This window comes from Ursus americanus, chromosome 2 (genome assembly GCF_024610735.1).
Source record: "Ursus americanus isolate L20-20 chromosome 2, mUrsAme1.1.p, whole genome shotgun sequence".
In the NCBI taxonomy this organism is placed as follows: Eukaryota; Metazoa; Chordata; class Mammalia; order Carnivora; family Ursidae; genus Ursus; species Ursus americanus.
Window position 1 is genome coordinate 47067293 of NC_142128.1, and position 12012 is coordinate 47079304.

At 45.3% G+C, this 12012-nt stretch overlaps 1 protein-coding gene across 3 annotated transcripts in view; it reads left to right on the forward strand.

Moving 5' to 3' along the window:
- Nucleotides 1-12012, forward strand: part of DDR2 (discoidin domain receptor tyrosine kinase 2) — a 184401-nt gene that overhangs the window by 49216 nt on the left and 123173 nt on the right. For all 3 annotated transcript variants that reach the window (XM_087855945.1, XM_045809698.2, XM_087855946.1), the window contains exon 2: nucleotides 9714-9861. In XM_087855945.1, the coding sequence (XP_087712071.1) occupies nucleotides 9856-9861 (6 nt within the window). In that variant the 5' untranslated portion in view covers nucleotides 9714-9855. The remainder of the gene's footprint in view (nucleotides 1-9713; nucleotides 9862-12012) is intronic.

Here is a 12012-nt window from a genome sequence, read left to right on the forward strand (position 1 = left end):
TTTGTTACCTGCAGACTGTGTATAACACACGAGTCCTGGTTTTGAGGGAGATGGTGCATGTGAAAAGTCTAGATACACTTCCAATGTTGCTTTGCACAAAGGTGTTTAAGACATGAGCCGGGGTACCTTCCAATTTCTTTTGAAAATAAGCTGATATTGGGTTTCCAAAGAAGTATTGAAAAAGTCATAATGAAAAAAATAGAAACTTTATTGAATGTTTCTACTTAATGCTATATTTTAGTGGTGGTTTTTATAACAAAGTACTTGGCGGGGTGTGAGTGGGGAAGGTGCTGATACTTCAGTGTTTGGAGCCTCTAAAGGTTCTTAATCTAGCCCTTTGTAGGAGCATAAGCCATAATTGTCATCCCTGATTCGTTCCTGAATTTACTCGGCTACAGTTCCTCAGGGCCGTTGGAGATTCTATTCAAATATAGATGTTTCTCGTGTGCCTGGGTGGCTCAGTCGTTAAGCGACTGCTTCGGCTCAAGGTGTGATCCCAGAGTTCTGGGACTGAGCCCCACATCAGGCTCCTCTGCTAGGAGCCTGCTTCTTCCTCTCCTACTCCCCCTGCTTGTGTTCCCTCTCTCGCTGGCTGTCTCTCTCTCTCTCTCTCTGTCAAATAAATAAACAAAATCTTAAAAAAAAATAGGTGTTTCTGTTAGATGAGTCTATTCAAAAATAGATTATGATTCTATTCAAAAATACATTCAGGGGCGCCTGGGTGGCTCAGTCAGTTAAGCTTCTGCCTTTGGCTCAGGTCATTATCTCGGGGTCTTGGGATCGAGCCCTGCATCAGGCTCCCTGCTCAGTGGGAAGTCTGCCTCTCCCTCTGTTGCTCCCCCTGCTTGAGTGCTCTCTCTCTCTCTCTCAAATAAATAAATAAATAATCTTAAAAACAACAACAACAACAAAAAACCCCCAAAACACATTTAAATCTATCCCTGTGATGAGGTTATTCTAGTTTCTACTGAGTGATCCGGCAACAAGCATTAGGGAAAAACATCCACCCCACCGATGATGGGGTCTTAAAACACTTTCTTCTGAATAAATGAGGGTTCAATGACGGTGGTGACAAAGCATGGCGATGCCTAGACCCATGTCCTTTCCTTTGATCAGAACTCAGCAATTCCCAGCCCCACTGGTAGCCACAATTCTTAGGGCCAGTCATGTGGCTTCAAGTGTGAGGTGAATGGTGTTTCATATTCAAAGAAGCTATTCTCTTGACCAACACCCCTCCCCCCCAAGGGTAGTAGCCTTGCTGATGCTGATGTAAGGTGCTTTGGGAAGTTAATGAGATGGCACAGAAGCCTTTATGGAACAGACATCCCAGGGGTGGCTTTGGTCATGGTTTCTGAAGGAGCAGATTCTCTGCTGCTTACCCTTGATGAAAAGATGGGAGCAGGCTTTTCATAGGAGGCAGGTGCTGATGGGATAGACTCAGCTCTCTAAACATCTTTCCTTACGATTATCCAATTTGATGTTACTCAAACCTGAACAATATATAGAGGTATTTTATAGGAAATTTTTTTCAGCTTCACAAGGTAATTGATTATTTAGATGTTATTAAAATATGTACAAATATAAAACAAACATAACTATAAACTCCATAAAATAAATTAAGAACATTATTTTACTGTGTCAAATGATGTGGTCAGTTGAAACTAACCACTAGTGCAGAGGGTAAAGATAGAGTAGAACCATGTGGCCTCAGGGCCTGGTCTATGTTTAATCTGGGTCTGTTATTTAAATGTAATTAATACCCATGCAGAAAATGCCTATTGGTGTAAGCATGTTAAGCAAATTGTTAATAATAGCCTCAAGGGTTTATACGTTCAGGAAAATCAAATCTCATACTTAACCAAACTCTGCAAGTAGGAAATGGTCAAATGTTAGTATTTATTTATTTATTTATTTGGCCGGGGGTGGGGGGGGGCGGTGGTTGCGGAGCAGAGCAGAGAGAGTGGGACAAGCAGACTCTGTGCCGAGCACAGAGCCAGATGCCAGGCTCGATCTCATGAGCCTGACTGAGATCATGACCTGAGCCGAAATCAAGAGTCCTGTTGCTCTACCGACTGGGCCAGCCACCCAGGCACCCCCAAATGCCAGTTTTAATGAGGTATCATTTGATAATTTGTTATATCGTCTATTCACTTGAGGTAAGATTAGACTGGTGATGATATTGAAATTGCTACAAATGAGCATCTCATGTAATTACTAATAGAATTAGAGACAGAACCATTCTGCTTTGTGTATTTATGCCTTGGGTTTCTGCTTATAAGCCGGTGGGTGTTGGTATGTAAGAAGTCAGAGTCCACATCACACATCTGCTCGCAGCATGAACTGGTGTCTATGGTGAGCAGATTGAACTGCCCCACACCATCGATGACTCAGCTCTCCCACCATGTCCTGTTTGTAGGTTGGTTCTTGACTTGATCTGGCTCTCATTTGGCCTTTGTACGGTCGTGAACACAAGTGGAAAGACAGGCACTGAAACTGCATGACAGTACTTGGTTCCCACCCATATTAAGAGTTTCAAACTATAGAATCGTAGGTATAAAATTTTAAAAACTCTAGAAATTTTGTGGGCAGCCAGAACACACTTACACTTGGGGACACTGCCTTTAAACTAAATTCAGACTCCATTGTTTCTCGGGAAAGACTTTCTGATCTCCTTGCTCTCTTTAAAGTGTTTTCGTAATTAAAAATAATAATCGTGATGAATTCAGAGTGATGTGTTTATCGTGTACCAGGATTTGGGTGAAGCCCTTTCCATATATAATCTCACTGAAGCCCTTGAGAGAGTTGTGTGAGGTGGGTGTTTCTCTTATTTTATGTAGGCGGACACATGGCGTGAATCACAGAGCGGTTTGCACGCATGTCTCCCTTATGGCCACACCTGGCTTTTCTGTTGTTCTCTGTGCGTGAACTTCCATTCTGTATCAGGAACTTCCCTTGTGCTGGAAGCAGTCACCCCTGTTTTATACAATCTCCTTAGAAGCCTGTTTTTCCACTGGCCAGTGGGTCTCTAACCTGAGTATATGTCAGAATCACAATTTAAAAAATGCAGCTCCCAGGCTCCACCACAGGCTTAACTGAGTAGGACATTTTCTGTGCAGCGTGCAGGGGCCCTGCATTTTTCTTTTAAACAACCTCCCCCAGGTGATTTTGTGGCAGGTGTTCCTCTGATGCACTGTGAGTAAAAGCGTGTCTGACCATAGCTGCCTCGTGGTTGTCTTCTAACCACCTCTGCGTCCCTAAGACTTGCTCACTAAACGTTTGTTTGAATAATTCAGAGAATGAATGAAGAAGCAATTGTCATTAGAGAATATGTTCTTGAGAAGAACTCTCTTTTGGCCAGACCTTTGGAAAAATGTAAAGATACGTGTTTAAATATCACGTAATATACTCAGGCTAGACTCTCCCCTGGGGGCCACACATGTCAAGACGCCTACAGGAAGGTGGCGGAGAACACAGCTCTGTCTTCCAGAAAAAAGAACAAAACCTCGCCGGGTCCTTTGGCACGGGATGGGATCTGTCTTCCTTCCTTTTAATAAAACCAAGATCAATTGAACTAGAAAAATTTCAATGCCTGTGAGGCCCAGGAAGAGGTTAGTTTCCCTAGTGTTTTATAGATGTGGGGTTTTCTGCTTAACGTGTAGTTCTGTGGTCAATGTGGATTAATTCTTTTATTCAGCAAGAGTGTTTTTGAATAAGTGCCTTGAATGTAATAAGGCATGGCCTTTTTTCTTCCTGAGTTTATGACCCATCAGAAAATTCAGGAAACAGTAAAGCCATGCAAGTGCGTGCAGGGCTAGGGGCTCTGTGTCTTCAAGAGCAAGAGCTCACGGAAGGGCCGGTGCAGCCGGGGCCCCGGAGCTGGGATCTGCATGAGACTGGCTAGAATTGGAGAGGCAGGAAGCAGAGAACCGGCAGAGGGGAGCCTTGGCATCCACACTGCTTATGGCTGGCCGGTTCGGCTAACAGAGAGGATGTGCGCCTGGGGCGGTAGAAATTTGCACCGCGGAGCACAGAGAAATACCATTGCATACATGTGTTTTCTTACATTAAGGGGAGCTTCAGATGTTGTGGAGTTCGGAACATTCTTTTTTTTATCTTGAAGCAGGTAAAGTGCTGTTTGAAGATTAATGTGACTGTAGCTTGTGAGGTATGTGGCAGGGGAGAAGGGGTTGACAGGAGACTCATTAGAAGGCTGCCCTTGGTCGTCCAGATCTGGTTGGGTTTGGACCAGGGTGGTAGAGTGAGCAAGGAAAAGCCTGAGTGGCTGCAGAAGATACTCGAAGGACACGAGGAGAGAGCATTTCCAGAAATGATGCCGAAGCCCAGGGAAGCTTGCAGGCTGGTGATGTGTGGCGGGAGCACCTGAAGACCCCATTTCCCCACGAGAACTCTTCGTTGGAGACTAGCATCTTCTGCTCCTGACCAGGACCCCAAGTGGGAATTTCTCACATAGCTGTTTCACCCTTTGTTGTTGGCAGAGCAGATGGCTCAGAAGATTCTGGTCTCTCTCCTTCTCTGCCTCCCATCACTTCCCTGCCTGGTTCCCACACTGAGGACCTCTCCGTCCTGACACTTCTGCGTGGGACCTACCAAGGAAATCTTGCTAATTAGACAAAGGTGGCGTCTCCCAAAGTATAATCTTCGGAAACCTGTGGGTTTTTAAATAGACAACAGCAGGGACAGGGGCAGGGGCAAGAGCCAGAGTTCTGTGGTCAAATAAGTTTGGGAAATATTCTTAGAGAATGACCCAGGTTTCTTCCCTCAGGACTTGCCAGGGTCTTTAATATGGTAATAAGCATTCTGGCCGTCCAAGAGAGGGGTAGCTTATAGCACTCCACAAAAGTTTTGGACCATGGAGTTCTTTTTTCAAGAAGCGTCTTAAGGGAAGAGGGCTTCATAGCATACATTTGGAGAAATTAGAGATTAGAGAGTTTGTCTTAAGAATAAGTCTGTTGCAGGGTGCCTGGGTGGCTCAGTTGGTTAAGCATCAGACTCTTGATTTCGGCTCAGGCCATGATCTCAGGGTCCTGGGTTTGGGCTCCATGCCCAGCCTGGAGTCCGCTTAAGATTCTCTCTCTCCCTCTGCCTCTCCCCCCACTCATGTTCTCTCTCTCTCCCTCAAATAAATAAATTAATCTTTAAGAATAAGTCTCTTGCACTAAAGGTTGGTAGTGAAATGGAAAGAAACAGGAGACTGGAATTTTGTTCTGGGTTCTACTACTAACTGGTTATCTGGTCACTGAACTTCCCCAGGCCTGTTTCCACAGAGGTTACACTAATACTAGATGAACCCTTAAGTTCTTTCAACTCCAGAAGTCTGTGATCTTGTGCACATTCAGAAGAACATCGTCTGTGATTTTTCTACTCTGTAATAACACTGGTGGCAGAGACAGTGGTGGGGAAAGTGAGGGCAGAGGGGCAGTGACAACAAGATGAGTAAGATGTGGTTTGAACCCTGAGCTGATTATGTGGTTGGGCACAGTTACAGGGCTGGACTGTTGTAGCAGAGATAAAAGAAGTTTCCAGTCTGTTCTCAGGCCTCTCTGAATCCAGCCGTGTCATCTGGTGCACGCGCAAGGCCGAGTCGCCAAGGCCGTGCTAATTCCCAGTGGTCACTTAACCATCTAGTTACAGTTTTGGAGCTGTGAGGCCTTAGATAAACCAGTTAGCCCTCTGGGCCTGGGTTTTCTTTGTCTGTGAAGTAAGGGAGTTGGGTTAGATGAGGGACTTCTGATGTTTTAGGAGGAGGAACTATTTTTGAGTTGTTCTGGTTTTTACCTGGGGATGTTCGTTTTCCACCCACTCAAGGCAGATGGGCCCCAAGGTTTGGTCTTCGTTTTTGTTCTCTTCCTTATTTCCAGGTCATTTTACCTGCCTCAGACTTCACTTATTGCTTTTAGGTATTTGATGTTCAAATATGTATCTCTAACACCGAACTCTCTCTTGAATGCCAGACCTGAATTTCTACCTCTCTGCCCGATGTGTTTACCTGTTTCCATCTTAAGAAAACCAATTCTTTTTTTTTTTTTTTTTTTTGTTTAGGGGGAGGAGGAGTAGAGGAAGGGAGAGAGAGAATCCCAAGCAGACTCCATGCTCAGTGCAGAGCCTGGTGTGGGGCTCTATCCCACAACCTTGAGATCATGACCTAGGCTGAAATCAAGAGTTGGACGCTTAACCTACTGAGCCACCTAGGCCCCCCCTAAGGAACCCAGTTCTTTATGTTCAAAACCAAGTTCACGATCTTCCCTTACATACTAGTTCCTCTTCTGGTTTTCCCAGGTTTTGTTAATAATGACATGCTCCTGGTCACGTGCAGGTTGGAAACCCACCCTTCTTTGACTCCTCCCTTCTTCCCTGCCGTAGCTAGTCACTGGTCAACCGTCAATTCTGTCCGCATTATCATTTCTTTCTTTTCCCTCCCTGATGTCGTTTTTCTAGGTCAGGATCTGGTCAGTCCTTTGCCCCTTGTCTCTCCTCTGCAGTGTCCCCCATGCCAGGTTAAGCCCATAGCCTCTCAGAACCTGCCATTCCTCTCTTCCAAGGCTGGCAAAATCCTATTTATATTTCAAGAGGCAGCTAGGTGATGCCTCCTCACTCTTTCAGGCCTTCCCTGAACACCCCACTGGCTGCATTTCTCCTTCTTTTAGCACCTTATTCTTGTCTATCTTATTACTCCCCCAACCCATGTACGTATATGGTTATATCCCTTATATCTTACGATATGCATTATACACCTTCTTGGAGGCCAAGGGACGCGTTTCCCTAATCAGTAGCACCTGCAGCACCTGATATGCACTAGGTGCTAGAAACGTCATTGGATAAGTTACTTTTACACTATTTACCCATTATTCAAAATAATCATCTATAAATTCAAATAACCTATTCATCTTAATAACTGATCTAATCAAACACTAATTAAATAAAACAAATAATCTATAAATCTCAAACTAATTAAATCTTGGCTTTGATGTCCTGCCATTCTTACTTTTGTGTCTAGGGTAGGGATGATTTTCTGAAGAATTTTGATTTTGATTTCAGCTACAATATTGGGTTAATAAAATCATTAATTTACAGTTAAAGATAACTCGTCTCTCTTGTGAGACCATCCCTAGGAAGCCGATGGCTTTGCTATTTCATCCACCCCAGGGCTGGTTTCCTTTCTAGCTGGAGCATCACATGATGATGTGCTTCAACGCCTGGGCTTTGGAGTAGGACAGACCTGGTTTCGAATTCTGACTCTGCCTTTGTTCGCTGTGCTACCTTGGCAATTTACCTCGTGTCTCCAAAACCGTAGTTTCCTCATCTGTAAATGGAGGTCGTGATACATCCGTCCTGTAATTATTGCAGGTGCTGGTTCTACTCCTGGGAATTGTTCAGGAGTAAATCTCTCGTTTCCCATCCTCGCCCAAGGGCTCCTCCAAACCTGGTGGGTTTTCTCTAGGTTCTGTGGGTCTAAAAGTGCAAACCATGCTGTCCCATGTGATTTCAGAGGCAGACTGGAAAGTTGAAACAGAAATGCAGGGAGTGTTGGTGCCTGTTTCCCTTGCGGGGGGAGGAGGGAAGCAGACCTGTGTCTCTCGTTTAGGATCATATGATGACAGACATCTCATGAGATCCTTTTTGTTGGAAAAAAAATTCTCTACCATCTTCTCTTGCCCCAGTCTCTGAGATCTCCAGGCTTCCTAAAAGGCTACACCACTGGGGTTTCCAGTGAAGAGCGAGCCCAGTTTAGGACGTAGGATCAGTCTCCTATCTTATTTCTGATCATAGAACAATAAAGGAAGGAGGCTACCAGTTGCCAAGCATTGAACACCTACTGTGTGGTAAGCCCATGTTATAGATAATTACAATTGCTCTTTTTTTAAAAAAATATTTAAGAGAGAGAGCGTGCACATGTGTACGTATGAGCAGGGGGAGAGGGAGAAGGAATCTCAAGGAGACTTGGCCCTGAGTGTGGAGCCAACAGGGTGGGGGGTGGGGGGACAATACGGGAAGTGACTCCATCTCACGACCCTGTGATCATGACCTGAGCCGAAATCAAGAGTATGGTGCTTAACCGACTGAGCCACCCAGGTGCCCCTAGAGATTACAATTATTCTTAATAACTTCATAAGATAGGTATCATTACTTCCCTTTTACAAGTAAGCGGAAGCTAAGATTATATAGCTAGTAAATCTTAGAGAGAGGAAGGTGAACCCTCATTGGTCTGCATCAACTTTAGCATTGTAAGCCTGCGGTGTAATTGGACCAAATAACCCCTATGAGGGGAGGGTTTCCTGCAGGTGAGGGGTATTCTGTTTCTATGTCAGGGCAGTTGTGACCTAAGAGGGTTAATCTCTGTTAACTTAGTACCACAGGGAAATAGTTTTTTAGAATACTGTCTGGGGGCACTTGGACCCTGATCCTGCCTTCCTGCCTCACAATTATGTGACACTGATGATAGTGTGTTTCCAGAAAGGTCGATGTTTGTAAACATTCCTGTAAAAATAGGTACAGAGATTGTTAACACAAGTCTTTCTGGCACAGTGAGGTAAGCCCCAAGTATAATACTGGGTGAGCCCCCTGTAGTGCAGCAAAAAGTTCGGTATTTTCTCCAATTTTGACTACTTTGGTTGCATGCCTTATTGGGGAACTAGAAGCTAGAAGAAAGCTGTACTAATTTATGTGACATCTGTTCTTGCTCCGTGTGGCCCTTTATTCCTATTAAGCCCTGTGTCCTTCACTGAAGAAAGTGGCAAGTAACAGTAGCCGTTGAGCAACCCGTCTGAGTTCTGTGGCGCTGGGCATAGCTGGGTGTTGTCACATCTGCTTAGCGGAGGACAAGAGACCCGCAGAAATGAAGTAATGACATACGCTAAAACACAGCTCCCCCCAAGGGTAATGGAAAACCCGAGGTGAAATGGATACGGTGCTCACACTTGATTGTTAAAAATTAATAAAAACTCTATATCCCTATATCTTCATTTATGTGTAGATAGTTCTGGAAGACTGCTCAGGTAACTGATAACTAGTGGCGTCGCAGAAAGGCAATGATAATCTGAGGGGGAAGTGAGACCTAATTTGATTGCATGGAGTGGTGAGTCCAGGGCCACCTGAGCACCCCTGGGGGCCCGGGAGACCCTCTCAGGGAATCAACGAGAACAAGACTATTTTCACAATAATCCTAAAATGTTTCACTTTTTTTTTTAAACTCTCATTCTCCCACAGTTACATGGTGGAGTTTTCGAGAGGTTAAGTGATATGTGATATTGCAACAGATTGAATTCAGAAGCAGATATGAGAATCTGTGTTCGATTAAGCCAGATATCAAAGGGATTCTTTAAAATGTAAAATAATGCGACTCCTCTCATTATGTATTTTTTGAAAATAGCTATTTTTATTTAAAAAATCATTATTTATGTTAACACATAATCATCATAATTTAATAATGTTTAAGAAACTAAAAATAATAAAATTTAATAATTATTTCAAATGAATAATAAATTAAAAATTCTGTTTTAATTTCTAAGTTGATAAATATCAGTAGGTGTAACAACCCCCAGAAACAAAATGTCCTGGAGATCCCTTTGGTGTCTGGGGCACTTAGGGGCTTCTGTTTGATAGTCATACCCAACAGTGTCAAGTAGGAAAGAAAATGTGAGTGAAGCAAACGTTGGTAACATGATATTGCTTTCCCTTTTTCCTCCTCCATAAAGGGATATCTACAAGTGGTCTGGAGTTCCATGCTTTAGAAAGTTCCAACGCTTGTGGCTTGAAGCAAAGACATTGCGACGGTTGAAGAGACACAGAAGCCAGCTGTCGTGGAGGATCCTGTTCCTCGGAGAATGTTCTGCACCCATGGATGTAAGTAGGGCCAGTCACTGAAGCTGTCACCCCATGAGCCGGGGAGCGATGGCAGGAGGGGTGCCCTGAAGCCCCTCACTTACCTGGCTTGTGTCATAAGGACCGTTGGGCATGTGGGTTCTGTGCCAAGAGCTGGTATCAGAGATCATGTATTTGATTGTATGGGAAAGCAGATATTGAATGTCAGCTCACACCTGACTGATCCAGATGTGGCTACCCCCAGGTTAGAGGCCGATCCTGGGGTGTCCTGGCTCAGGCGTCTTCCCTGACTCTGAGGAGCCCAGGGTATTTCGGCCTTCCCTGTCCCTACAGAGCCACTGGAATCTCAGGGTTCCCACATCAATCTGGCTTTCTCCTAATTTCATTCATTTATTTTTTTTATAAGTTGCCTTCTTCCAGAAATAATTTGAGGTGGTTTAGAGAAAAATAATAATTTGCAGAACTACTAAAACCAGGGTCATTGAAGCAGAGTCCTGTAATAAGGTTTGGAGGAGTTGCACGTACAAGAGAACCTAGCCCGGGTACTTACTGCAGATAAATGCCACGCTTCGCCCTGGGCCTCAGGGCGGGAAGAGGAGCGTGGCACAGCTCCGAGCTTCTGCGAGGAAGCTAGGAAGCGTTCGCCCATGTCGAGGTGGTCTGCTCTGGGTCAATTTTGGTCTCGAGGGGACTTCTCAGGTCATCCTTTAGCCGACTCGGATCCCACTAGTGAGTCTGGAACTGTAGTCATTCCACGAGTCTGCCCGGAGCTCGCTGAAGGCGGAAACCGCGTCTCCTTCCTGCCCGCTTTCCCGGCATCAGCACAGGGCCTGGCGCACACGAGAGGCTCAGGGGGAGCCTGCGGACTCGACTTAGGCTAAATCCCTCGGCTCCGGCTCCGTAGGACTTGCTGAAGGAATGGGAGGCTGAGCCGTGAGCCCTTGGGAGTGAAGCGTGAGCGCAGGAGGGAAGAGCAGTATTCCCTCACACCCTCCGGGAGGTTTCTTCTCACTGTCAGGACGCTCATGGGATTATACACTCCTTCCGTTTTTTATCCAAGGAATAAACCTCCTCCCGTTTCTCCTTCACCTCCTTGCGGTGATAAACTATCCTGGGTCCCTTTCTTCCTGCAGCTTTGCCTTGAAACTAATTTATTTCTCTCCTTCCTCCCCCCTTCCCTTCCTTCTGATAGACTTCTGAGAGACTCTTGATAACGGAAAGCTAAGAGGTCTTAACCAGACCCTTCATGGTGTGCCGTTCAGAATGAGTAATTCATAGCTACATTTAACCACGAACCAGAAGCTACTGCAGATTTTCTCTGTTATACGAGATTCCTCAAACGTGATTTATCTGTGGCTCCTACTGCTTTACTTTCCAGAAACTGTCCCTGCGGACTTTTCTTCCCCTGCCACCCAATCCTAAGTGACTATTTCCAGAAATTAATATTTCAGCATCCGCGGCGTGTGCGATATATATCCTTGTCTCATGAATCCTCATCTGGCCGCCTCTCCCCACCTCCACAATCGTGTTACACTGAGACATCTCTCAAGTACTTCTGCTCCGCCAGGGAAGAGTCCTTCTGGTCTCTTCTGGTAGCCAGTCCAGGCTTCCTCCTTTTCTGAGAATGATGGCACTAAGTATTTCATTCTGTTCAGAGACTCGACTCTCTGTTTCCTGTGTCTCCTGTTAATAGGAAGACCAATTAATTCAGCATCTAAACGGGAACACTTGTGAGGGAAAGGGGATGTTATTAATAGATACTCTGAAACACGGGGCTAATCCGAACGTATGGTCACCTACTTTTCGGAGATCTGGCATCACTCAGGAATACTGAGAGCAGAGGTTAACCATAGTCTTTGGAGAGAAATGCCCCCAGCTCTGTTTGGTTGTTGCTTTTGGCCCCCCCCCCCCAACCTCTGGTGTAGATTTCACTCCGTGGAGTGTTATAAAAGCCAGAGGAGAGCCTGTCCCCTCTTGGAGGTTAGGGCTCCCAGGGGACACTGTCAAGCTTGTCACAGAGCGGGTGGTCCTGTCTTCCCTGGCCTTTCCTCCCTTTCTTTCCGCCTCTCCCCTCCCCCTCTGCAGTCTTCCTGCTCTTGCTCTGCCTCCCACCTGCCCCTCCCTCCGACTTTCTTCCTCTTGCTTGTATTGTCTCCGCTTTTTTCTCTTTTG